The sequence below is a fragment of the Ochotona princeps genome, chromosome 5 (assembly GCF_030435755.1).
Source record: "Ochotona princeps isolate mOchPri1 chromosome 5, mOchPri1.hap1, whole genome shotgun sequence".
In the NCBI taxonomy this organism is placed as follows: domain Eukaryota; kingdom Metazoa; phylum Chordata; class Mammalia; order Lagomorpha; family Ochotonidae; genus Ochotona; species Ochotona princeps.
Window position 1 is genome coordinate 15,434,726 of NC_080836.1, and position 27,249 is coordinate 15,461,974.

Here is a 27,249-nt window from a genome sequence, read left to right on the forward strand (position 1 = left end):
ACTGTTTTACTGAATGAAAAATGTGCACTTACCAACCTATTAATGTGGATAGTGATTATCTTGTATCCCCCCCAACTTTAATCTTTTTTTGTTGTTGTTAAGATGAATGCAAGGACTATTTATAAATCATCTTAGGTTCCTCAGTTCCCTTAGATTTAATTCTATTTGCAACTCCATTTAGTATCTGACACGTTCTTTTCATATTTCTGTTTGCCATGCTCTGCATGGTTTCCTTGTTTGAAAAGTTGTCTAGTTTATCGTTTTAGTAAGTTGGAAGTTGGAAATAACTAAAACAGAAACACTTACTCCTTCTCTTTATATTCTCTTCATTTAATGGCTAATGGATACATGCACTCCATAGTGAAGGACTGAATTTCAAATAATATTCTCTTTACAATTTCAGCACATAAAATTTTATACTTCATTTAGACATATTACTTCATTTTAGGTGTTGAAATGACTAGAAATGAGACTCACAGTTGTTGTTTGCTCATGTTTAATACAGTAAATTCTTAACAAAAGCTTTTTGAAGCTGTGGCTATGGTAACATTTAACATCACTAAGGGAGGGAAGATCCTATTGAAATGCCAATGCTGCCATCCATTAGCCTTTTCCATGTCACTAAGTGATTGTATTCCCTGGCATCTTGAGTATTACATCAAATACAGATGTGGAATTTCTTACCCACCAAACATGTGGGCCATAAATACTGAGTTTAACCTAGATGGCAATGTCTCTGTTCCCTCGTTCTCTTTCAGAATGCAACAGATCCTGTACTTTAGCTCAAATGTTTCTGTCACTCATTGGACTCTTTTCATCCATAGCAGGCTATTTTTTCTCAGCCTCAATGTACACCATCCTGTTTCTAGGTAAGAAAATTGCTTTTTACAAACAATGATCTCTATTTTCTTTCCTTCAAGTGTCCTTGAGTCTGTAATTCCCATAATCTGTATGACTCTTCCCCATGAGGACAGCAGCCCAGGTTGCCTTCATCAGAAATCACATCGGCAACCGAAAGTCAGCCTGCCTTCGTACATGCCAGTCGATGCAGCTTTTCACTGATGCTGAAGATGACACGACGTAGCTTGACGTAGCAACCAGCAGTGTACAGAATGGCCACATATCCTGCCACTTGCTCCTCTTCTCCCTGAAATCTGCTTTGTTAATGTTCATTCCGTTTCTGCCACCACTATTTATTGTGACCCACCAGCACTCATAATCATTCTTGACTTCTCATGAACCTCCATGTTTTAGCTACCAATACATATGCTTTTTTTTCTTTGCCTCATCAATTTTAGATTCTTCCCTTCTCTGGCTGATGTGATTTTAGTACAGTGTCTTATTCTGTCTTGTCAGTGCACAGAAAAAGCCTGTTAGCTACTCATTGGTCCTTTCTGTTTAATTGCAATTTCATACCAACTGCATCTATTTATATGGGAGAGCTCATTTCCTTTCTCCATTATGCAAGGGGTTTTGAAAAAGTTCATGAAAATCATATATTACAAAAAACTTAATTTAAAAACATTTCAGGCCAATGAAAATTCAGCTTTTCACTGAATTGCCTACAAAATTTATGAAGTGCCTTTTTTTTGTAAAGTAGACAATATTCAAGTTTGCAGATCACTGTTAGAGGTCACATTCCTTTGGCTCTTGCTGTCTTTGATTGTCTCAAATTTTATTCAACCTTACTGAGTTCCGCTGCTACATGCTACCTTGCTTTATTCTTCTTTAGTCTAGTAGGCTATTATTTCTACTTTGACTTTGCTTGCTTATTTCTTCACATAGTACCAAGAAACTTTGGAAGGTAAAAGCCACACTTCTGTCTTTATGTTTCTCCAGGCTAGGGCATCATGTCCTTTCTGCTACCCAGCTTTCCAGAACTACCAAAATTGAAAGTTTGTTTCCTGACTGCTGCTTCAATTTAGCAGACCATGTAGGTATCACCAATAACTTATCTTTTGGAAACATGCAGATCACAACACACTTCAGGCATATTAGTCAAAGAAATACACTTACCTATTTGTGTGATTCTTTAAAAATAAACTTACCTACAGTAACTTTTGTTGATAGTAACACAAGGGTTCTTATAACGTCTCACATTCAACTTAGGCCTCTAAAAACTTTTATTATTTACTGCCGGCTTGTGTGTAAAAGTCTATTTTACAAGTACAAACTTATATATCTTTCTATCTTTCAAGGATAATAACATCTCTTCCTCAATAAAATGGATCCATGTAGCAAAATCTATCACTTGAATGTAAGGTCCTCAGAGGTTTCATTTTCACTCCCGACACTTTTTTGGGTACATGATAAGCATTTTGAAAGTAGGTGGCCTTTAACAGTATCTAATGCTTACGGGAAAGAAGTAAACAATTTCCATGATCCGTTACTCTTACAAAATGATAAGTGTAGAACTTGAGGTGCAGAGACTACATTTACAAATGCTTCTGGAGGAATGAAATGATTTTCTGGGAGATTCTAAGCTTTATCGTTTGAACTGAAGTAGACTGACTTCAAATCCTGATAGTTTTGTTAAGATCAGTTGCAAAATCTTAAATGTGGACGTTCTTTCTCAGCACCTGCATCCAGAACTCATCTGATAATTGGCATATGATCACAAGCACAAAGAGTTTTTCTCCACCCAATTCATGTTTAGGTATATAAGTATTACTAACACTTGGTTCAATCATTGAAAATAACACTCTGGGAAGTTTTATTTTTCTCTCTGTATCATAGTTTTTAAAATGTGGCAAAATGCCCCTAATAGATGTCTCAGCTGAAATAATTCCATACATGTTTTCCAGCAGAACAAATTGTTTTCAGAGTCAAAAAAATTTCAATATCTAATTTGTGAGTGATATAAGGTGGTCATTCACTTTCATTACTTCATCAACAATAAAGTTTATCTGGCCTGAACACCACAAGCACAGATACACACATACATATATAGAGACAGAGATACACACATATACTTAAGGAGTAATAGAGGCAGATACTAACTACAATCAGCTGAAGTATGAATGCATGCAAAGAAACAAAAGCCTGAAGGCAATTCTGCAAGGTAATGAGAAGAAATTGCAAGTGTTATGCAGAAATGCACAAATCGTTTTCATAAACTTTGTAAAAACTTGTATCCTTTCGAAACTAAATCTGTGTGACTCACCTTCATATAACCAGTCAGCAATTCCATTAAAAATAATTCCTTCTTTCCCAGAAGATGTCAATCTCAATGAACTGCTCTTTATATCGGGTTGATAGTAGATATTATTTTCAAAAATATAAATCTAGATCAGGAAGCATATGAAAAAGTACAAAAAAACTCAACACATTAGGATACCTTTTATAAGCCTTCATGCAAATATTCATGATGCTTCTACTATGTATATTTGTATTGCTTTCAGATATTAATGGCACCTTCCCTATCATGTCAATAACAGCTTATTTGTAACATTTGGTATTGCTTCTTTTAAATTCATATATTTAGCAATAATATTTCATGTACATAATATGATCTCTTTCCCACATAAAATTGATTTGACTTAGAGACAAATCATCGCATGCTAAGAAATTTACAGCAAGAGCTATCCAAACTAAAAGCCTCAATTTGGGATCGTTACTTTTACAGAAATAGATCTGGTGATCAATAATTAAATAATCTATAACAATGTGAAATTAATAGAATACAATAATCTCTTTGGTTCTCTGAAGTCTGACTAACAGATCTGCCAATGACAAACACGGTCATTCAAATCCTTTATATTGATTAGAGCTTCCCATGGGCCAGTATCCCTGTAACTCTGTCTTCAATAGTACAGCAATGATAATCATCCTGTGCCCGAGAGCACAGCAGATCTCAAAAGCAGCAACACATTTTCCAAAATAATATAACAACAGCTTAATAACAAAATCAAAGCAGTTTATGCCCACATGTAAGGATGTGTCTTTCAGACAAATAAATTGTAAATCATGTAAAATCTTCCATTGACTAGCATTTCTTCCATGCTGATGGAGGCAGAATGTTGTCTGAGTCAAACCAAGTTGCTATTTAGATCAAATGTTACATTTCAAAGGTGCAAGATGGCCCAATGTCCATGTTCAGCACGTTCACCATGTGATAGTTATTACACAACAGTAAACGCAGCAAGTATAAGCACTTCTGAAGCAATTACCTCTACACTTAGGAGGGCCTGGATTTTAACTTTTAGTGTGTGTGGTAACAAACAATGTTTATATCCAGAAAGTCGCACTGCTTTGCACAAACATACACAGAGAAAGAGTAGAGACAGCAAGAAAGTGAAATATCTTCCATCTTCCATCATTTCCCATATGACTCTAACAGTCAGGATTAGGCAAGGCTGAAATGGAGAGCGTGCAGCTCCAACCAGACATCTCCTATAACTGCCAGAGTCCCAGGTATTTAGATCATCTTCTGCTGCCTTTCAGGCATATTGGCTGAAAACTGGATTGAAAGCAGAGCAGTCAGATCCAGAGAGGCACACATACTGAATGGTGGGATTGCAGGCTGCCGCTTAACCATCCATTCCACAAAGCTGACCTCTAATGTTCTGTTCTATTGTGGTGACCGCCCAAGTATTCATTGGTGGGTGTATCAAATTAGGCACTCTACCTTTTTAACAGAGTCCGTTATTTTACAAGTAAAGGTGCTGATATCAGAATAAGAATGTCAGGGGACTAAAAACTTGAAAAAAAAAATAACAAGGAAAACTATAGAAGGATGTTGTGTATATGATGCTGTTTATAATCAGCCAGCCTAAATGTAAAATCCTAAATATAATGACTTGATGTATTCTGTAATATTTCTAAGCCTGTCTTCTCTTTTAATGCAATGTATCTAAGATGAACATATACTTTGCAGATTTGTTAAAAAAATAAATGGAATAAGTGATGCATGTATAATGCATGACATGTGCATATATTACTAAAAGCAAGACCGACTTTAAAAATAACACTGCCCAAGAGCCTAAGCTTTCTATAAGCAACACATTCCAAATATAACAAAAACCTTCACAGTTTTAGTTAATATGTAAATGATCCCAAACTTTGGCTTGGGGCCATAGGTTGGATAATACGTCTTCGGGGTAGTATTAAGCATAGTAGTTACTGAAGTGAGAAGAAGTCAAAGAGAAGCAAACATTAAGAGATGATAATTGATGCTTTTACGTTAGTTCTAATAATTTGAAGTGATAATCGTGGAACAAATTTAAACAACCGTTGAAGAATTATCTCTTCAGAAATCCTTACACTGAATGAAAGCTGCATTTCACAACTCTCCCAATTTCTGATTAACTGAGAATATGCTCTTTGTATTCCAATCAATTATTGGTTAAACTCTACTTTGCTACCTCCTTTTGCTTTTCACCAACAGTGTAAGACACAGGTATACAATGACTTGCTTGCTCGGAGAGGGACTCTTTCTGTACCTTAGCCCTCTACCAGGACTTCTGAGTAAGCAGAGATCATCGACACAGAGGCTACTCCAGCACATACACCTGTCATTAGGAGCAAGCAATGATGTCACCCAAAGCAGTATGGTTCTAAATACACAGTTCTACAAAAGGAAGCATTCTAAGTCAAAATGATTAACAAAACCCCTATGATAGTTTAGCAGATGTATAAATTATCCAATATTATTGACCAGTAATTACATTTATATTTGAAAAATGGATTGGATGACATTCAGGATCCATATGAAACTGACATATGCTCCAAGGTAAAAAAAACAAACAGAAGTATGGAATCAGAATTTTTTTTATTTTATTAATTTCATTGCATTATGTGACACATTTTTTTATGCACTGGCATTCCCCCCGCCCCTCCCCAAACCCTTCCCCCACCCACGGTGGATTGCTCCACCTTGTTGCATTTCCATAGTTCAAATTCAGTTGAGATTCTTTCATTGGAGGTTTTGTCCAATCATAAAAGTCCAGCATTTTATTGTCCTGGTAAGTTCAATGGCTTCTTGGTGAGACCATCTCTGGTCCGAAGGTAGAACCAGCAGAGTATCATCCCAATCAGGTAAAAAAAAACCCAACATAATATTTACAACCATTTACAACATTAAGGCATTAATTGACATGGTAGTGATTAACCAATATGTTACTAGGGAAATGCAGGTTCTCAACCACAACCTGTGACTTCTTCATAGACATTTCAATTTTGGTTTATATTCAACCATGTTCCATATACCTTAAAATGGCTATAGATTGCTATTCAGCTGTCTCTTGTCTATTTTAATGTTAGTATTTAGCATTTTATAGCATTGAAGCATGATTTTGCTGAACCTGGTTGTTTTTCGGGTAGTTTAACTCTATAACTTTAACAGGACATATGTCAACAGTTTAGGTGAACGGAATTTTAATGTCATTTCTTGAAAATGTACAATACCAGAGAATATCCTTTAGTGGACAAAAAAAAGACAATTGCTTTGATAAAAATGTGTATTTATAATCTCCTAATTGCTTTTCAAATATCAGTGTTTTGATTGAATTGCATTATTTCAAATGCAATTACAATGCTGTCTTCACATTTTTGAGAGCTGTAAAATGTTTATGGAAAATGCATATTATGAAAAAAAAAACCTGTCTGGATTTCAGAATTGTGTGCCCTGAAGTAAACTTTTCAAAGGATCCTTATATATACAAACACTTTCTGGGACACCCTGATTAGAGAAAGTGGTATTCCAATTGCAATCATCACACTGGAAATATGACAAACATTAATGCCATTCGTCCCAATTTTACTGATTCAACTGTCATAATACTTTGATATCATTAATCAATTTCTTCAATGAGCACTTAACGAGCATAACAAATAGAAATACATAGCTATTTGATCATTTAACTCTTGCCTAGGAAGAGCAGGCCAACCTTCTAAATGTTCAGCTTCAAAGATATAATCGATCAACTAAGCAATTCAAAATGGGAAGGATCCCAAGAAAGTAATAGAGAGAAAAACAACATACTATATAATGAAATACTTTGAAAATATTTGTTAAGTGTGTGGAGAAATCTTTTTTTTAAAAAAGATTTATTTATATTTATTGGAAAGGCAGAAATACAGAGAGGAGAGACCGAGAGGAACATCTTCCGTCCGATGGTTTACTCCCCAAGTGACAGCAATGGCTGGTACTGCGCTGATCCAAAGCCAGGAGCCAGGAGTCTCTTCTGGGTCTCCCACGTGGGTGTAGGGTCCCAAGGCTTTGTGCCATCCTCAACTGCTTTCCCAGGCTACAAGCAGGGAGCTGGATGGGAAGTGGGGTGGCCGGGATTAGAATCAGCACCCATATGGGATCCTTGGACGTTCAAGGTGAGGACTTTAGCCACTAGGCCACCATGCCAGATCCCAAGAAATCCTTTTAATCAAAATGTTCATTAACCAAGTGATTGGATACAGTATGTGTCCTTGCTGAGTAGGAGGATCTAAGGGTCAATTTAATTGACCACTATTTCCACCTTCTGACTTAAACATCTGCAAATGCTCCAGATGCTGAGTGTGCTAGTACTGTGGAGTGAAGAGACACTGAGCAGACTTCCACAGCCAACTGGCATCAGATGTTGAAAGTGATCGAGCTGTGGGAGGTGACAGTTACCACAAGGTAAATCAACCCGCTGTAACAGGTTCAACTAGTGACAATGGCAGACAGCACTGACAGTAGCATATTCTTACAAACTTGGTTTAAAAGAACAAAAAACCCCAACAATATAGTTGAACATTTGATCTATTGTAGCTGAAATATTGCTAGAAATATATTACATCTTTAGTTGATGATTTTCAAGATAATTTTAATAGTGAGCTTTTTTAATCATTAAGATATTACGATGTACAGCTGGCATTGCATCACAACTGGGTCACATGTGAACTGTTCAAAACTCAGCTGGATCACTTCCCTTCCAGCTTCCAGCGAATCTTCTTGGGAAAGCAGCATGCGCTTGAGGTCCTGCCACTTATGTTAGAGACATGGATAGAATTTGAAGTCCCAGCTTCGGACTGGCTGATCTTTATTCATTGTGACCTTTTGGAGAGTGAACTGGTGGATGAAAAACCACCACATTTAGTGTTACTCTGCCTTTCCTGTAAATAAAATAAGGCTCTAAAAATGTGGGGGCAGAGTTGTGATGAAATGAATTAAGTCACCTTTTACTAAGAGAGTATCCCATATAGTTACTGGCTATTCCATCCTAAATCTAACTATCCATATGTGCTTGACAAAAGCAGCAGAAGATGGCCCAAATATTTTAGACCATGTATGACACGGGAGACCAGCATGAAGCTCCTGGCTCTACATTCAGGTTGGACCAGCACTGGCTATGGCAGCCAGCTGGTGAGTGAACCAGTGGAAAGAAGATCTCTAGTTTCCCTCCCTCCCTCACTTCTCTCTTTCTCTAAACATGACCTTTCAAATAAGTGAAATAAACTTTTTAAAACATAGTATGTATACACTATAATCTATTCACAGGAACTATAAAGTTACAGGAACTATAAAGTAACTATATAGTTACAGATGTAACTATAAAGTTACATCACTGTGCAGTTACGGTGATGTTTGTGTTGTCTTATTGCTTACTTTGGGGAAAATATTCTAATTAACCTGCTATCCCAGACAATATCTCCTACAGAGAGACATATAATGAAAAACAACCGTTTATAAAAAGTTTTTTTTTCTAATTGGAAAAGCAGATATACAGAGAGAAGGAGAGACACAAGGGAGATCTTTCATCCACTGGTTCACTCCCCTCATGACTGTGATGGCCACCGGGAGCTTCTTCCCGGTCTCATTCATGAGTTCAGGGTCCCAAGGCTTTGGGCCATCCTCTACTGCTTTCCCAGGCCACAAGCAGAGAGCTGGATGGGAAGTGGAGCAGCAGGGACGTGAACAGGTGCCCTTATGGGATCTTGGCATGTGCAAGGTGAGAATTTAGTCACTAGGCTATTATGTCAGTCCCGAGGCACCCTTTGATAAATTGATTATGACCAATTGTGTAAGTAATACAAATGAAAGCAAAACATACTACATCTTAGCAAACTGAAGACATTGTCATATGCAATAGATACAACTATCAAAAAAATCTAATATTTAATGTATAGAAAACTACAGACTGATATCCCTGATGAACACAGATGCAAAATTCCTCAACAAAGAACTAGCCAATATAATCCAACAACACATCAAACAGATCATTCGCCCAGACTAGGTGGCATTTACTCCTGGCATGTGGGGATGAAAAGCAACATATGTAGATTGAGGAATAAAAATCATATGATCATATCAATAGATGCAAACATGGTATGTCATAAAATCACCACTTCATGCTAAAACCCTAAGCAAAATAGAAATACAAGGGAAATTCTACAGCATGATCAAAACAATATAAAGAAAATCCAGTGGCAGGACCACACTGAATGGGGAAGGATTGAAAATATTTCCCCAAAATCTGGAACTGGACAAGGCTATCCACATTTTTTAAGCTCTGTTTTTATTTTTTCATGATATAGTCTCACAGGCTTAGGGATTTTCAATTCCACCTTTCACTTTCCTATTCCTCCTGCCCACACTTTCCCCCCTATATTATTAGAATAATATATTGTTTAAGCAACAGTTATAAGTCCATCATTTTGCTATGTAAATGTATCATGACATTGTAGGTACAGACAATGGTAGAAAGTCCAGCATAAGATGTCCACTTTCACCACTTCTATTCAAAATTGTGTTAAGTCCTTGCCAGGATTATCAGGAAAGCAAGAGGATTCAAGGGGCTTCACATTGAAAATGAGGCATTGAATTTACCCCTATTCACTGATGACATGATTCTATGTATATGGGAACCAAGAAATTCAGTAAAGAGAGACTATGGGAACTCATAATAAAGCTTGACATCATAGCAGGGTACAAAATTAATGAAGATAAATTGATGTCCTAGTTTACACAAACAACTCTTTGGCTGAAAAAGAACTTGTACGTACAGTCTCATTTAAAATAGCAGAGAACCTTAAATATGTTGGAATAAACCAAATATTTGGAAGACCTGTATGATGAAAATGGAGACTTCCAAAAATTGCCTCAGTGTTTGAATTCCAAACTGTTATGTTTAACAATTGCTTAATCAATAATAATAACTTTAAAGCATCATGTCTTCTATTCGGAATACTTTACTTTAAGCATACTTAACTACTCCCACACACAGGTAAAATGGCTTATTTAAAAGTGTGTAAATGAGGACTAACATGCTGAAACAGTCAATGGCATGTTATGATAGTAAAATACAAATTATATCTCCCTTTGGATACTAAAAAAAAATAACGAAATAGAAGAAAGCAGAAGATGGAGAAATTTATCATGTTCCTAGATCAGTAGAATCAACATTATCAAAATGTCATATTATCAAAATCAATATACAGATTTAATATGATTCTAATCAAAACTCAAGTAACATTAATCTCAGAGGAAGAAAAGAGGATACACAAATTCACCTGGAAAAACAAGAGACCACTAGTAGCCAAACCTATTCTGAAGAATAAAAACACAATAGTTGAAAGGCAGAGTTTCAGAGAGAAGGAATGAAAGAGAGTGAGAGAGGTCTTTCATTCCTGCTGATGGATAACTCGCCATTGGCTTCCAGTCCCAGACCTTGACAGTCACTGGTCCTCTGATTCTATTGAGTATTGCAGATCCTACATGCTACCTGGAATCAAGCAGTATTCTTTCTGCATGTTGCTTCTTACAGCCCGTAAATAGTCCCAAGGTTTCATCTGCATTATTGCATATTGAACAGTGTCTTTTGCAAAGGCTCACTAGCTTTGCATTGTATACATTTAGTGACTTTTAAACACTCATCTACAATGCACATTAAGGTTTCTTCCACACCTAGTTATTGTGAATAGTGCTGCCATGAACACAGGAGAGCTAATATTTCTTTGAGATCCTGCTTTAAATTAGCTTCAGTATATTTTCAGAAGTGGGATTTTTAGGTTATTTTTTTAAGAAATGCCCCCTACTGTTTGCAAACAACCTGAATTATTTTATATTCTTACCAATAGTCAAAAAAGTGACACCTGATGTAGAAAGTCATTAAGATGTTGGAGGTGACAGTCACAAGGCAAATCAACCACGGTGTCAGGTTCAACTAGCAACAATGGCAAAGAGAATGGACAGCATAATTTTTACAAACTTTCTACCTGCTTAAAATAGCATAAACTAATATAGGGGAGGAAGTGGTGGGATAAAAAGAGAGACACAGACAGCCAGGTCTTCCATCTACTGGTTCACTCCTTTGAAGGGGCTCAGTGACTGGAACTGGGCTAGGCAGAAGCCTGGAACTCCTCCAGGTCTCCTATGTGGGTGTACGAAACCAAGGCCTTGGGCCATCCTCCCTTGTTTTCCCAAGTACATTATCAGGGAGCTGGACTGAAAGCAGAACTGCTGAGACTTGAACATCGCAGCCACATGGGATGTCAATGTTGTAGGCAGTGTTTTTTTCCACTAAGCCACCAAAGCCGGCCCTGGTTTTTATTAATTCTCATGCTCATGTTTTAGTGTAGATCACTTTGATCCTTCTAAATTTAATTTGCAATAGACCTTAAGTACAGCATTTTTCATTGCTGTTTGCATAACTTTCAGATCATGCAGAACTCTCGCCTTTCATCCTGAACAGACAACAATTATCTCAGCTCCTTTTGGTTTCCAGTACATCAACCATATCCCACCATCTCATTTTCCATAGTGCAACCCTATTTACCAAATCTATCTGAAAACTTACATCTCTTACTTTTCTAGGAATAAATTCCAATTTTCTACAAAGTCAACTGACCAATTTAAGAATTCACAGCACAGGGCCCGGCAGCGTGGCCTAGCGGCTAAAGTCCTCGCCTTGAACACACCAGGATCCCATATGGGTGCTGGTTCTAATCCCGGCAGCTCCACTTCCCATCCAGCTCCCTGCTTGTGGCCTGGAAAAGCAGTCAAGGATGGCCCAAACCTTTAGAACCCTGCAACCATGTGGGAGATCCGGAAGAGGTTCCTGGTTCCTGGCTTTGGATAGGCACAGAACTGGCCGCTGCGTTCACTTGGGGAGTGAATCATCGGACGGAAGATCTTTCTCTCTGTCTCTCCTTCTCTCTGTGTATCTGACTTTGTAATAAAAATAAATATTTTTTTAAAAGAATTCATAGTACAATAATTATTTTATTAAAGTGAATTTAGTATAAGGTTATTTAGGAAATAGATGAAACATGAGGATATGTGCTAATTTGGAGCAATTATTAAGGACAGCCACTATTATTTTTGAATAAGTGAAAATTTGCATAAAAGAGAGAATAATTGCATGCAGAATTTTCCTGTAAGCAAAAGATGGCATGACAACAAGGTACTTGCAATCTCATCATGCACAAAATACATTGCAAGATATTTAACTTTAAATATTTAATAAACAGAAATGGTTGTTGTGGACATATTCACCGAGCAGATCTAGTCCCACTGAATGTGAAAGAATCCCAGTTGCAAGTGTTATCACAGACTGTAGGCTAGGAAATATTAGGAAAAATCAATCCTCATAGACTTGAGGACTGTACCCTGACTTAAATAATTCTGATATCATGATAACACAAAAGAACATAAATTCAGAGACAAGAAACATTTCTATCAGTTTTGAAATTACAAAGAGAAATAATAATAAACAGTGTCAAGGATGTGAAGCCAACAAAACTCTCAAGCCCAGCTAGTAAGAGAATAAGTTTTCTCAAGTATTTCTTAAAAAGCTTTACCAGTTTTTACTGAAGCAGAACATATGTATATCTGTATGATTTGGCAATGAAAATCCAAGGAATACAGCTAACCAAAGTACATATGGATTACCTATTGATTTATCTATCAATCCTATTAACATACAAAAATCCTCAGATCAGTACTGTGATAATAATCAGTGATTGATAAACTGCTCAATCTGTTTATCCACCCTGCCATTCCTTCCTTCTTCCCTCCCTCATTCCCTCCCTCCCTTCCTCCCTCCATGTAGAACCCTACAAAAAAATGGCTATGGAAGTACATTTAGTAGTCAATAATTTGTTACAAACCAAGGTAACAACACACCTCAGAAGGGACTAGAAATATTTGGAAGGAAAAATAGACTTTTTCTAAACAACGCTGTCACTTCTCTGGACACCAGTATAGATGGGAGTGATTGCACAAGGCTCTGTGCTGTATGCCTTGCTGCACGGATGCCAAAATACAGTCAAAGCAACAGAAAAAAAGCTCTATGCAGAATTCATTTTAGTATTTTTAAGTCATTTAAAATACTCTTAAACTGATTTTTATCAATATTTCCCTGAAAGCCATAATGCAGCACTCAACTCTTCCTATAAATTTCAGTTTCCTTAATTTGCCTGATGCAATAAATGATGTGTGTCCATTTATATAATGCAAAGTAAAAGTACGAGCACAAGTTAAATGGTTTGATTGCCTCTGACATTTTGGCCTTAAACTAATCTCTGTTGGTTATAAAGCACTGCTTTCATTTCTCTGCAGGACCATCTCTAGGATGTAGAACAACTCATTCAAATCACTCATGTCACCTTTGTATGAGTACCTGACATTCTAGAAATAGAATCACTATCAAAGAGCTTTCATCCCTTGACATTTGCAATTATTCATATCAGGAAGCCCTTTCAAAGAGTTCTTATTTCTTAAAACCTTTACAGAACATTATGCATTTTCAAAGAAGTGAAATATATTCTTCTGTCTTAAATTCATAATTATGTAAGCCACTTCCTACTATCAAAGGCTTATCTTCCATCCATGCTTTTCAAGAGACAAATGGATACCAGATAAGAGTTAGTGAAAGACTAACTTCCATCAATGAAATACAATAGCTGACTGTCTCTTGGCTACATCAGTCTTCACAACTCAGTTAGCCTAAGATCTTGGGATATATAGTTCACTTTGGTAATAAAAATCATTAATAAAAACATGTATGAGCTCCCCAAAAGAAACTGGAACCTATGGAAAGTAAACAGTCATTGCTATTACCGTTACTACACAAAATTACTTAGGTACTTATTTTGTGTGTCAAAGTACTAGGTCCTAGTAATCTCTCTATGGGAAACTCTTCTTATCTGTAACGTCACCACCAAATTTTCTTATTTCCCTTCTAGTTATTCATCATACACTCAGAAATGGATTAGGCAACTCCTATACAGCCTAGCGGTATAAAGACATTCCAATGTATATAAACATTCCAATGTTTACCCAAAGTGAATTTGAAATACAACCATATGAAAATGAATGCAGATATGATGGATAAAGAAAAAAATTGATAAAGAGGGAATGTTAAAGAGAATTCAGTCATGCCAGTGTTATTTGAAATAGAAAATAAAAATAATAACAAAATATCAGGTATTGAGATAAAAACAAAAAAGTGAGGACCAAGACACATCTGGTGATCTAAAGGGTAACAGTCTGATGTGGAAGGTAACTTTTCACTGCCATGTGGCAGAGTGAAATCATCTCAGAGAGACATGGTATCTAATCCTAGAAATGCTAACTGCCTTTTCAATACTTGCATACTGAATTTACATCACCTATTTGCTCTTCAGTTTCCTCATTTGTAAAGAGTAATTCATTTCTTAAGTTCCAAGGGCTGAACATCATATTATGATTGTTGACATCTGCACACATACTCATTTTTATATTTATTTGAAGCAGGAAGAAGTAATTGGCCATATAAGATAATAATCATAATTTTAAACGAGTCAAATGCTCATATCCAGCCCTTGTGTCAAGAAACCTTATGTACTTAAAGATGGGAAGTGGACAACCCTACTGCCCGGTTGTCTACATGAGCAGCACAATGTGCACTCTTTCCTCTTCTTGGGTCACTCAGCATCTGACATCTGCCCATCTCGAAGGATCCTTGCACTCTGTGGGTATCAGCGTGAAGTAAAGGTCTCCAATGGCAAAGAGAAAAGTCGAATATGACCTCCCCAGGCCAGTTCCACCCATAATTCTGAAGGGAATGAAGGTATGGTTTAGGAACAGTAGTTCCTCAAGGATCCAGAAGGGGGGAAGCTGACAGATGCGCCCTGACGTTAGCTTCCAGTCAACAAGGGTTTAAGCTTCTCATTGGGTCTGCAGACATGTCAGATCCACTTTTAAAAGATTCCCCTTTCTGTTTTGACTGCTTACTGCCAGAAAAGCTAGATTCCAGGTAGCCCAGAGCCGGCCAATCTGCATACCCTTGTGGATAAGTCCTTCCCTCCAGTTTGTTGTAGAAAGCAACTTCATTAACTCCTCTTCATTGTTCATAGCTAACGATAACCCCTCTCATTCATCCATAAATTATCAAAAAGCATACAACATATGAACTTTAGCCTGCAATGTAAAATTAATTTGTTTTACTATTTGTTTTCTAACTTCATTTATTTCAAATGTTGTCTCCTAAGTTTTATTAAAGATTCTATGAAGGATGGTTGAAAGAGACTGGAAGAAATTCTCATATGCTCATCAAAGGGTTTGTGCCTAATGCTTTCCAGTTTATGGCCATGCTGATAAGAAAACAAATTGAAAAACGCAGAAACTGGAACCAGGTTTGGCTATCTCCCATATACATTTTACCAACTGCTCTAGGCTCTCAACTTCACACAGATGCAAAGCATCCTTGGCCACAAATAAAGAAGTACAGTTTTCCCCTTATTTTTTTTCCTGATACAGTAGCATCCCAAACATATTTTGTTCTACATCCAAAACTGCTGTATACCAGTAAATCAATCATAGGAAAGTAAATTTGGTAACGAATTTATGTGTTTATTCTAGTTATCATTCTTACAAACCTAAACTTTATTGAAGCATTGAGATGAGATTAGGATGAGAACAACTTAATTTCAATCATAATGTAGGATCCAAAACAAGCACTTGGAATGTTTTGCTACTTATGCTTTTTTTTTAAAATTTTTACTCTCAGATTTATTTATTTGAAGGGAGAAAAACACAAAGAGAACTCCCCACTGGTTCACTACCCAAGTGTCAGCAATGCTCCACAACTGAGTCAGGAACCCATTCCAAGCCAACATGATGATAGAAACTCAATTACTTGGACTATCATTCGTGCCTCTCACGGACTGTATTACAGGCAGCTGTAGACAGGAATTGGGACTGGGAATTGAACCCAGGCATGACCAAATAGCACACTGAGGTCTTACCCATCAGTCCAAACTCATGACCTGCTCCTGTATCCCACCCTTCAGCTGTGAAATTGAATGGAATTAACTATTTCTTGTGCTTTAGTTAATGTGTTAGAATGTGGCAGAAAACACATATTATGTATTCATAACTGCAACAGAAGATATTCTAATGACATTTTTAGAGAATAAAAATATATAGGAGAGGTTTTCTTTTTTTTATTTTCAACAAACTTGGCTTGCTCCAATTTTCAACAAAGTGAGAAGTTCATGATATACCTTTTAATTCACTTACAATTTCTGCTTTGCTCTAATCTTCTCATAACTAAACATGGATCAGTGTCCGTATTTTTTGTCTGTTTCTTAGGAATCATAATGACACACAAAGCAGAAACAACTACCTTGCATGGAATAGGTAAGTAGATTTCTTGAAGAGAATAGAACTTTTGTCAACTGCTGATGTTGAATAATAAGGTGAATTCCACAATATTCAAAGGAGCATTTCAATATATACCTGATATTGGGGAGAAAATATTTTATGTCTTAGTGTTAAAAGTCTAACGATGTAAGTTTTGCAGTAGGAAAGGATCCATTGAGGCATAATAATGATAAGATTTACCCTTTCCTTTTTTTTTTTTTTTTTTTTTTTGCTACTGAAAGCAACATGTGTTCTAAGTCTGTGAGAAATGCAACAATGATAACGAATGTAGCAAAACCAAAACAATCAAAGTGAATGAATTTAATCACCACCTAGTTTGGTGATGATTTCTATAATACAGTAAGTCACAAAGTTTCATAGGAAATTTTGGATCTAGTTTCACAAGGAGAGGGAGGCAGAGAAAGAGAGAGAGAGAGGGGGGGGGCCGGAAGAGAGGGAGGAATGGAGGGTGGGGAAGGGAGGGAAGGACAGATGTCATTCATATGTTCACACCCAACATATCCAGGGACAAGAACGTCATTCCAAGTCCCCCGCATGGGTGGCAGCTACTTGAACCATCATTAGTAACAGCAAGAATCAGGAGGACTAGAACCCAAGACTAGGAGTTAGCAACACTGCCATAGGATATGAGTGTCCGAAGTATTATTGTTTGATACTGCATTTACAGTCTTTGTAAAAGACAATGTTTATAAAACAGCATTTTGAAAAAGTATTTATTTTGCTTCTGTTTTATATATTTGAAATACAGAATGACAGAGACACATAGACATAGGGATCAATATGGGGCTGGGGCTAGGGCTGAGGCAAGGCCTGGAGCAGGGGCAGGGGCAGGGACTGGGTTAGGGACTAGGGCTGGGGGAGTGGCTGGGTTAGGGACTAAGGCTGGGGCAGGGGCTGGGGCTGGGGCAGAAATTGGGGCTGGGGGAGTGGCTGGGTTAGGGACTAAGGCTGGGGCAGGGGCTGGGGCTGGGGCAGAAATTGGGGCTGGGGGAGTGGCTGGGGCAGGGGCTTGGGCTGGGGCAGAAATTAGGGCTGGGACTGGGTTAGGGACTGGGGCTTGGGCTGGGGCAGGGACTGGGTTAGAGACTAGGGCTGGGGCAGGGGCTGGGGCAGAAATTGGGGCTGGGACTGGGTCAGGGCCTGGAGCAAGGGCTAGGCAGGGGCTGGGGCAGGGGCTGGGGTTGAGGTTGCAGATGGGGACAACTTTTAGGCACTCACATTCTGGCTCCAAGGATGTGCTTTATTAGAAAGGTGGGTCTGAAACACACGCATGATTCAATCCCAGGCATTCCAGTACAGGGTGTGGGCATCTGAAGCAGGATGGTAATCCATTTTACTGCAACCTCTATATCTGTTCCAATTTACAGGTGTGCAGTAAAGGACATTGCACTTAATTACTATTTTACAAGAAACCATTTCAAACTTTGTAGCAATATATTTGCTATTATGGCATATCTACATATTAACCTTGTTTTTTTCTTTTATCACACAAGGTCAAGATATTTACTCTCTTATCCCTTATAGAAAATGTTTGCTAAGACTTTACTAGGGTAAAATTCTAGAGACACAGCATATTGACAAGTTAGCACGGTCTCTTTCCACGTTTTAAATGGAACAGAGTTCAAAGGCTTTTCCAATTCCGTTGTAAATCTTTGGCAGTCAAGGTATTATTTTGATTTTTGGAAAATTACTGATTTTATTCAGAATATTAGGAATATTAAGATTCTAGGAAAAACTCTTACAATACACTCTGCTTGTTAAATAAAATAAATGATGTATAAATTAGTATTTGCAACCTTAGTTATCAATTATTTTTATAATGGCAAATAGCAAAACACTTCTTTTAAGATGTGGGTCAACCTAGGTCACCAAATTCTGTGATAATAATGAATTTCACTTGCAGAAGTTAGTTCTAACCCATTTGTGTGCGCACCTTCTTAATCTAATCAGAAATCCTCAAAAATAATTTATTCTTTGCAATTTCTACTTTTTCCCATGTTGTCCCTGAAAAGAATTAGCATTTCAAATATGCATTAGATAGATAGAAATCTCTGAAGCATTCTTTATCAAAATTAACCTACCCTTTTTAAAAATTAAATCTAAAGAAATTAAATTAAAAATTAAATTAGGGAAATCTACTCTCTTTTGAGATACAAAAGAATAGAGATACTCAATTTACATTTCCAGTAAAATATGACCACTGTGGAATTCCAAAACAGACAATCTGTTTCAATACTGAACACAGTCTTCACTTTAAATTTAAGTCATATGTCAAATATACCCGGACATTCTTTGCAAACAAGCTTTTTTTTTCCTATAAAGTATTTCTTTTTCTGAAAACATGATCATCACTTCTCAAGTCCCAATCAAGGAACTAGGATTCAAAGAAACAAATCTTCTGTTCCTCCCCTCAAAAAACATGAGCTTTTCTAGTATCATCCATTTTCTAGTATGCACTACACATTGCAACAGCAAACAAAGCATTTTCTGACTTAGCTCCTCTGTCTTTAAATTTTCAGTGTCTCGGGACCGGGGCAATAGCGTAGTGGCCAAAGTCCTCGCCTTGCACACGCCAGGATTCCATATGGGCGCTGGTTCTAATCCTGGTGGCCTGCTTTCCACCCAGCTCACTGCTTGAGGCCTGGGAAAGCAGTCAAGGATGGCCCAAAGCCTTTGGCCCCTACACCCACATCGGAGACCCAGAAAAGCTCCTGATTCCTACGTTAGGATCAGCACAGCACCAGCTGTTACGGTCACTTGGGAAGTGAACCATTGGATGGAATATCTTCCTCTCGGTCTTTTCCTCCATTCTGTATATCCGCCTTTCCAAGAAAAATAAACAAATCTTTAAAAAAATTTTTTCAGTGTCTCAGCAATTCTTTAATTTCACCCCAACTGAATTCCCCAGTGATCAGCACATTATAGACTGTAAAAACAAACCTTCTAAGAACTCCATTGCTGTTTTTTTACTGGAAATATTTTCCACATTTTATGAGCTAAATTCTATAGAGTCAGGACCTTTGGGAATAACACAGGCATTCAGGGAAATTGAATGACTTAATAAATATTATATTAACTGCATGATTAAAACAGAATTTAATACCCGAATTATGCATCCTAGGTATTTGACAAAGGAACCAAGAAACACAAAGGCTTCAAAAGCTCCTAATACTTCAGAAAAAAAGTTGCAAAAGTATTATATTAATTTTTTTCTCTCTTTTGATATCTTTATTTTGTATAATACCTTAAAGGTACAGAAGTATTGATCGGGATGATACTCTGCTGGCTCTGTCTTCAGACCAGAGAGGGTATACCTAAGAAGCCGTTGAACTTGACTGGACAAGAAGATGCTGGACTCTAAATTTGGTATATGCTTGCAATGGGGGAATCTCAACTGAACTTGAGCTGTGGTTATGCAACAAGGTGGAGGAATCCACCATGGTGGGAGGGTTTGGGGAGGGGGGGGGGAGAACCCAAGTACCTATGAAACTGTGTCACATAATACAATGTAATTAATGAATTAAAAATAATAAATAAAAAATAAAACATGCACATAATACAAGCTCTTTGAAAAATGTACAAATAAACGTAAGGATATATTAATTTTTAAGAGATAATTTCATAATGGCTTCTTTCTAATGTACAATTGTACCAGAAATAAGAATGACAACAAAATGCATGAATCCTATTTATGATTACATGTTTCTGTTTCTTGGTGATTCATAAATTAAAAAAAAACCTACATTATTCTCTAGACAATCTTTTCTCAATCCACTAAGAACCAGGGACTTTGGATCTGTAGTTCATCAATCATTTTGCATATTTGTGTGGGTCCTTCATGAAATTCTAAAATTTCTGGCTATTATTTCCCTGAATATTTCCTGCTTCATCTTTTTTTTAACCTTTGAAAATGCCAAGTTTAATGGTACGTAAGCTATATCTCAATTTAAAAAAAGACTTTTTGTTTTTATAGTTTACTTATTTAAAAGCTGGAATGGGAACACAGAGATCTTGCTACGTTCTTTAGACTGTTTCTAAAGTTCTGGTTATATAGATTAGAACAATTTCAGTCCCTTACAGTCTGCTTTTTCTTCATTTATTTTAAATCTCCTTTCAGGACCAGCATTGTGACATGGCTGGTAAAGCTGACACTCACACCTGTATCCCTTTCGTGTACCTGTTAGTGTTCTGGCTGTTCGTTTCTGATCCAGCTCCCTGCTAATGGTCAAGGAAAAGCATCAGACATGGACCAAGTACCTAGGATACTACGGGCTACTACGAAACACACAAGTGACTGCTGAAGCATCTGGTTTTGGCCTGACTCAGCCCTGGCCATTGTAAGCACTTGAAGAATGAACCAGCGTATGCAAGTTCACCATCTCTCTTCTTTCACTATTTCAAATAAATGGATTTTTTTTTTTAAGTATATCTCTCAGGCCCGCCAGCGTGACCTAGCAGCTAAAGTCCTCGCCTTGAACATGCCAGGATCCCATATGGGCGCTGGTTCTAATCCTGGCGATCCCACTTCCCATCCAGCTCCCTGCTTGTGGCCTCCAAAAGCAGTTGAGGATGGCCCAATGCTTTGGGACCCTGCACCAGTGTGGGAGACCTGGAAGAAGTTCCTGGTTCCCGGCTTCGGATCGGCACAGCACCGGCCGTTGCACTCACTTGGGGAATGAATCATTGGACGGAAGATCTTCCTCTCTGTCTCTCCTCCTCTCTGTATATCTGACTTTGTAATAACCTAGGTCATTATGGTTTCAGGAATTTGCCAATTAAAATTATCGACCTCTTGGATTCTCTACATTTTTACAAATTTATATATATATATATATATATATATATAATTATAATATATAAATATTTAATTATAATTTATAAACATACAAATATATTTTTATATAAATATACAATCATATATAATTATACAACATAATATATCATTTATAAATTTATAATGTATATACATATATTATATATAAATATAAGAGTATATATTTACATATAAATATAGAATTATAATTATATAAAATTATATAATTAATTATATAATTAATATAATAACTATATATATCAGCTTGCCATCTTCTCCTGGGCCTGAGGAGGCTTCACTCTGTGTTTCTCAGAGATTCACCAGCTGAGGGTAGCTGATGAATAGCATAATCAAAGCTGGATTTTTTTCTTTTTCATATGTTCATTTTCGTTGTTGGTATTAAACAGGAAGGCTGGGAAGAGCTCCTCTATCACACCACTAAAAGAAACATCTAGTTATTTCTGACATGAAGAATGGCATTCATGCAGGACAAGTTTCCCTCTGGGAATGTTCTGTAAAACATTTAAGAGAGTACAGTACATCACCAGAACACTGGGCTCTTACTAGTAGGACTCTTTCTATCCCTGATGTTGTGTAAGTGGTTCACATTTTGCAATCGACATTATTATCATCTTATCTTTTTCATATTTCATTTTGACTGCTGATTGAATAGAACTTGGCATTGCTGTAGGATAACCTGCATGGTCAAATGCATGAATAACAGATAGGTCAAGGCTTAATTGCAATGAGACAGGACAAGTCTAATATTTATGAATTCTTAGTGATGATCATTCACATTGTTATTCCACTCAAATGGTCTGCTTAGCAGAGACTGTAGAAAATGTTGAGTGTGTTGCACTATGCCCAATAGAGATTTGCATTTGAAAATCTGCAGCCCTCAGATCTGTGTCCTACTCCACAATTTACCATTTAATTTCCTGTTAGAAACAATAGGACACACGTGTTGTGTGCTGCAGAAATTCCAATTTATGTTGGAAAACTGAGAAAATATTTCTGACACATTTAGCACTGAATCTCAAAATAATATATTCTTGCTTAACTATAAACTGAGGGGAAATGTAGCAAATTCATTAAAACTAGAAACAAATGCTGCTTCACTCTACCACAAATCTGTTGATGTTATTTTACTAGTGGCTTATTTGATTCTTTTAGTTTCCCACATTTGTGAGTGTTATTTAATTTTCAGCCTTATGGTATTGAATATATTCACCAAAGGGTTGAACAGTATTGGACAGGCATGGTGGTGTAACAAGCTAATGATTGGCCTGTGGTGCCAGTATCCCACAAGGATGCCAACTGTAACCTTAGCTGCTCCACTTGGAACCCTGCTCCCGGCAACAGCCTGGGAAAGCAGCAGAGGATATCACAAGGACTGGGGTCATTGCACCCACCTGGGGGACCCAGAATAAGCTCTCAGCTTTGAACTAACCCTGCTCTGGCCATTACAACCATTTGGGGATGAACTAGCAGTTGGGAGACCTCTTTCTCTTTCCCTCTCTTTCTCTCTCTTTGACTTTCAAGTAAAATAATAGAATGTAAAAAAAAAAGTGAAGAGAATGATTCTGTATAAATGTTCTTACTGTATTTCCCTTGAGAATCTCTCCATGGCCTTGAGGTATACGAATCTTACCCCACTACGCAACGAGAAAATCAGCTTGCAGGTAGCCACTTACAGGAAACGTTCTGAGCAACTTGGAATGATTTTCCCTGCAAGCTAAGTCTCATTCCAGTACCCTCTCTCTCTGGGTGTGAACACAGTTTAAAAAACTCTCCTTTCACTCTATATTCTGTGAACTTCAGGAATGTACAAACTGTGACTTGTATATCCCAATGAATAACATGTAAACATACAGTTACATAATTGTATAATGCATTCCAAATAAATCAATTGAAACACCTTACATTGGGGGGTGAATACTATTCTTTACTCCCTCTTACCAAAATAAAATGTTCAGCTCTCTCAATTTTTTTAGTTATGCTTTTGAGTGTGAAAGTAAGCCTTTATTTTATTTTCACCTACCATTAAAAAAAGTTAGATTCACAGTTTTTGCTCATCACAGAACAAACTAAAAAGAAAACTCACAACCATCAGATACAACTAATGGACCATTTTCTCAAGCTTGAGTTACTTAGAAAGCCTTTCTACTTCTGCATGATAATGTTCAGATTTTAAACTATTGCAGATTTAATCTTAAACATGTCAGCTATTCAGCTGACTAACTCTCAGTTATTCCAAAAGAAACTGTACAGGGAAAGAGACACTCATTTGAATGTTAATCTAGTTAGTTACCAAGAAGTTTGACACCTCAGGGAAATGGTGATTTTTTTTTTTAATAATGGATCAATCTGTGCTAGAGTTTCAGACCTCATGATGTTGAATACATTCTGTACGGGTGCTGATGTCTAACATAACTTAATATTTACACATACGGTTTTACACAGCGTCGAGTTTTGATCCCTCTTGAGATTACAGCATATGCATTTGTCAGTGCGTTTAGACTTTCAAGCCTTTTGGGAGATCATCCCTGGCTGCTCTCTAGAGGATGCCACTCCAAGTTCACCTGCCAGTTTCCTGAGGCACAGCCTCCAATAGTGCCTGCCGACCTGTGACGTGATTGAAGAGTCTAAAGGGATAGACACGCTTTCTAGCCAATTACAGCGTCACTGTTGGGGGAGGGGAGGATGGTTGGGGACTGCCCTTCTGCTGGCCCCTTTCACAGTTTGTATAAGTTGTACTGGTTTCACAATAAACCAACATGGTCCACCATACTGTCCCCTGTGGTACTTTTGACTGAAGAAACCCTGTCGTCTCACCCCTCCAGTGGTCCTTGGGTTCTGTTGTAAGACCTCCCCTGCCCCCGAGAAAGCACTCAAATCATTTCTAAATACATGTTTATAAAATCTTGGTTCCAATAACATGCTTTCAGAAAATAGCTGATACTAAAAGTTCTGCCGTCAGTCGTTGTCACTGGGGAGAGAGTACGCAGCATTATCTGTTATGTTGCAAGCTTTCGAATGATGGTGTTATTATGACAACGTACTTACTTCCCTTTGATATTTCTAAAATGATGGAAGAGTCTCACAGATTATAGGTAGCAGATTCCTTCTTCCTTCACCTCGTCTTTCCACCTTTTCTCCCCTCTCCCTGCTAGATCTTTCCTACCGGCTACAGGAGGAATGATCAGCGACTCAAAGGGGTCTGCTTCAGGTACTGGCACGGACTAGAGCAGTCCTCACTGGGAAACTGCTTCTTCATTATTTTCAGTAGGAAATCCAGGCTTGCCATTTCTGTGATTTTTCAGACACTTACACATACTACTGAATAAAGACATGATATGAACTTCCTTGTAGTCATTGCTACTCCTAATGTCAAATGTAAAGAGATCCTCCCATACTGCAGGTGCAGTTCGCATTATACACAAAAAAACTTAATTTTTTTTCCAAATAAAATAAAAAGGTAACCTGTTTTCAGTTATACCCATGAATGACTACAGACATGACCAACCAACAAAAAGGGTAGTTCAAATAAATCTACATCGGATATACTGTTTACTTCAAATGCTTCAGTTTGTTCAGTACGTGTATTTTCTGGCTTCCCTCCCTAGGGGGTGTTCTAGACCAATTCACTAGGAGTAAGCAGCATGCACAGAATAAGGAACTGACATAAAGTACCACCGCAGTTCTATTTGTTAGCCCTCTAAGCCTGGGAGCTTCATTTCAGAATATAAATAGCATCACTAGCAGGTTATGAGTGGTGTGCGTGTATCTATCAATTATCTATCTATATCTTGTATGTACATATATTTATCATATGCTTTTAAAATATCTATTAGTGAGTAATAAAATACACTTGATCTTAGCCAAAAGTCTGAAAAGCAATTGTAATGAAATAAATATTTCAGTATTAAAATGAATTAATATTTGATGAAATGTACCACAAGTTTATGTTCATTTTTAGTTAGAAATGCAAAATTTCAAATACATTGAGGATAGAAGGGGAATCCCTGAGCCTATGGAACTGTATCACAAAAAAGATAAAAAATTCGAAAACAAATTTAAAAACTGTTTTAAACACCCACCTTTTTTAATTATTGAAAAGATGTGCAATGATATTAGAGATTTAAAGTCTCCATGGGATATTAAATTGCTGTTACTAATTTGGTTTTAATAAATTTTGAAAGATTCATCTGTGTATTTGAAAGGCAGAGTTAGACTGAGAGGGAGAGAAGATGGGAAGGAGATAAAGGAAGAGAAAGAAAGGAGAGGGAGAGAATGTGTTATCCTCTTGTTAACTCGCCAATGGCTGCCAGGTCCTGGGAAATCTCTCAGTTTTAACCGCTTTCTTAGGTGTATTAGCTAGGAGATGTGTTGATCGTGGACCAGCCAGTATCAGAACTAGGGTTCCTATGAAAGGCAGTAATGACAGTGGCAGCCTAAATTGCTCCACCACAATAAAAATTTAAGATAAAATTCTAGTAATAGTAAAAATACAGATGGCAATGAAGGGTATGAAACATCACAAAACAAAATCTATGTTTTTGGTGAGGTACCTCAACATTAAAGTTTGCTTTTCCACAACTTTTAATTTTTGTTAAATAACAATATTGCTAATGCTGTAATCCATTGAAAGGATGAATTTGAGAGTTAGTTTTACTCTGAATAGAATGAAAAAATATAACAAAATCAAAAATGGATTCCAAAACGATTGCTTTTTGGCAAAAAATATCTGTGAAAAGTACGTTAATAGTTGCTTAATTTCCTTTAAATGAACATGCATACTTTTCATATTTAGTCAGCAAATTTTAGAACTCAGTGCAGAGACATGTCTAATTTATTTCAAATATATCCTTAGCTAGCTTTTCAATCCTAGATTATAATATTCTCTATGCTTAGGTTCCTATCTTGTGTCAACTGCTAACTTTTTTTCATGAACTAACTATTCTATAAAAACTATCATTGCATTTTGACATTTTAATATTATGCCAGCCTCAAAACCTTCTTTGTTGCCCATTAAATAAGCAAAAAATCAGCAGTTAAACCTTCTCAAAATAATAATTTTGTTAAATTTATTTCCCTTAAGATAATTTTGGCGAAGGAAAACGAGAAAGAAAAAAGTTATTCATTGTATTCTGTGTTCAGCCTGTTCCTTATAAGCCAGTTGTGTAAGACCACAATTTTTATTAACAGTCTTAGAATTAAACAGTTTGAGGTAAAGTAGAGGAATGATAGATTCCTGAAAAGCAAGCAGCTCACTTAACCTGGAGTTATATTTGGAAAACAAATAGCAAAGAGGAAGGAACATGTTGGACCAAGGATTGTGAAGCAAAGTGGGTGAAATTACTCAGTATACAATAAAAGAATGTTAACAAAAAAGAGCAGAGTGTGATCCTCCAGGAATTACAGTGAATCTGACCTGAGTAGAGAAAAATATGTGCTGAGTGGAGGGCAGGAGCCAGATGATGTGTCACATTAGTCATGTGGATGACATTGTGTGTCACTTCAAAGACATTTTGTAAACTCCTGGGAGTCTACTAAGAATACACATTTTAACACATCTCTCTGCAGGTGGTAGATGAGTTAGAGGGCCTGTTGATGTGAGGAGGGATACTAGAGCACAAGCCACCAACATATCTAGGTGATAGATGATGAGAGGCTGAATTAAGTAGAATTATGTTTAGGCAAGAACAGGTGGGAAGAAAGTAATAGCATCATTTATTGAGTGATACTGCATTAAATGTCACACCTGCTGTGATGATTAATTTCGTGTCAAGTTGGCTAGGCTGCAGTGCAG

The 27,249-nt window shown here is 37.1% G+C and overlaps 1 protein-coding gene across 1 annotated transcript in view; it reads right to left on the reverse strand.

Annotated features, from left to right (window-relative positions):
• DPP10 (dipeptidyl peptidase like 10) overlaps window positions 1-27,249 on the reverse strand; it is a 537,944-nt gene that overhangs the window by 125,968 nt on the left and 384,727 nt on the right. The window contains exon 8 of the mRNA XM_058664194.1: window positions 3,164-3,284. Within this exon, the coding sequence (XP_058520177.1) occupies window positions 3,164-3,284 (121 nt within the window). The remainder of the gene's footprint in view (window positions 1-3,163; window positions 3,285-27,249) is intronic.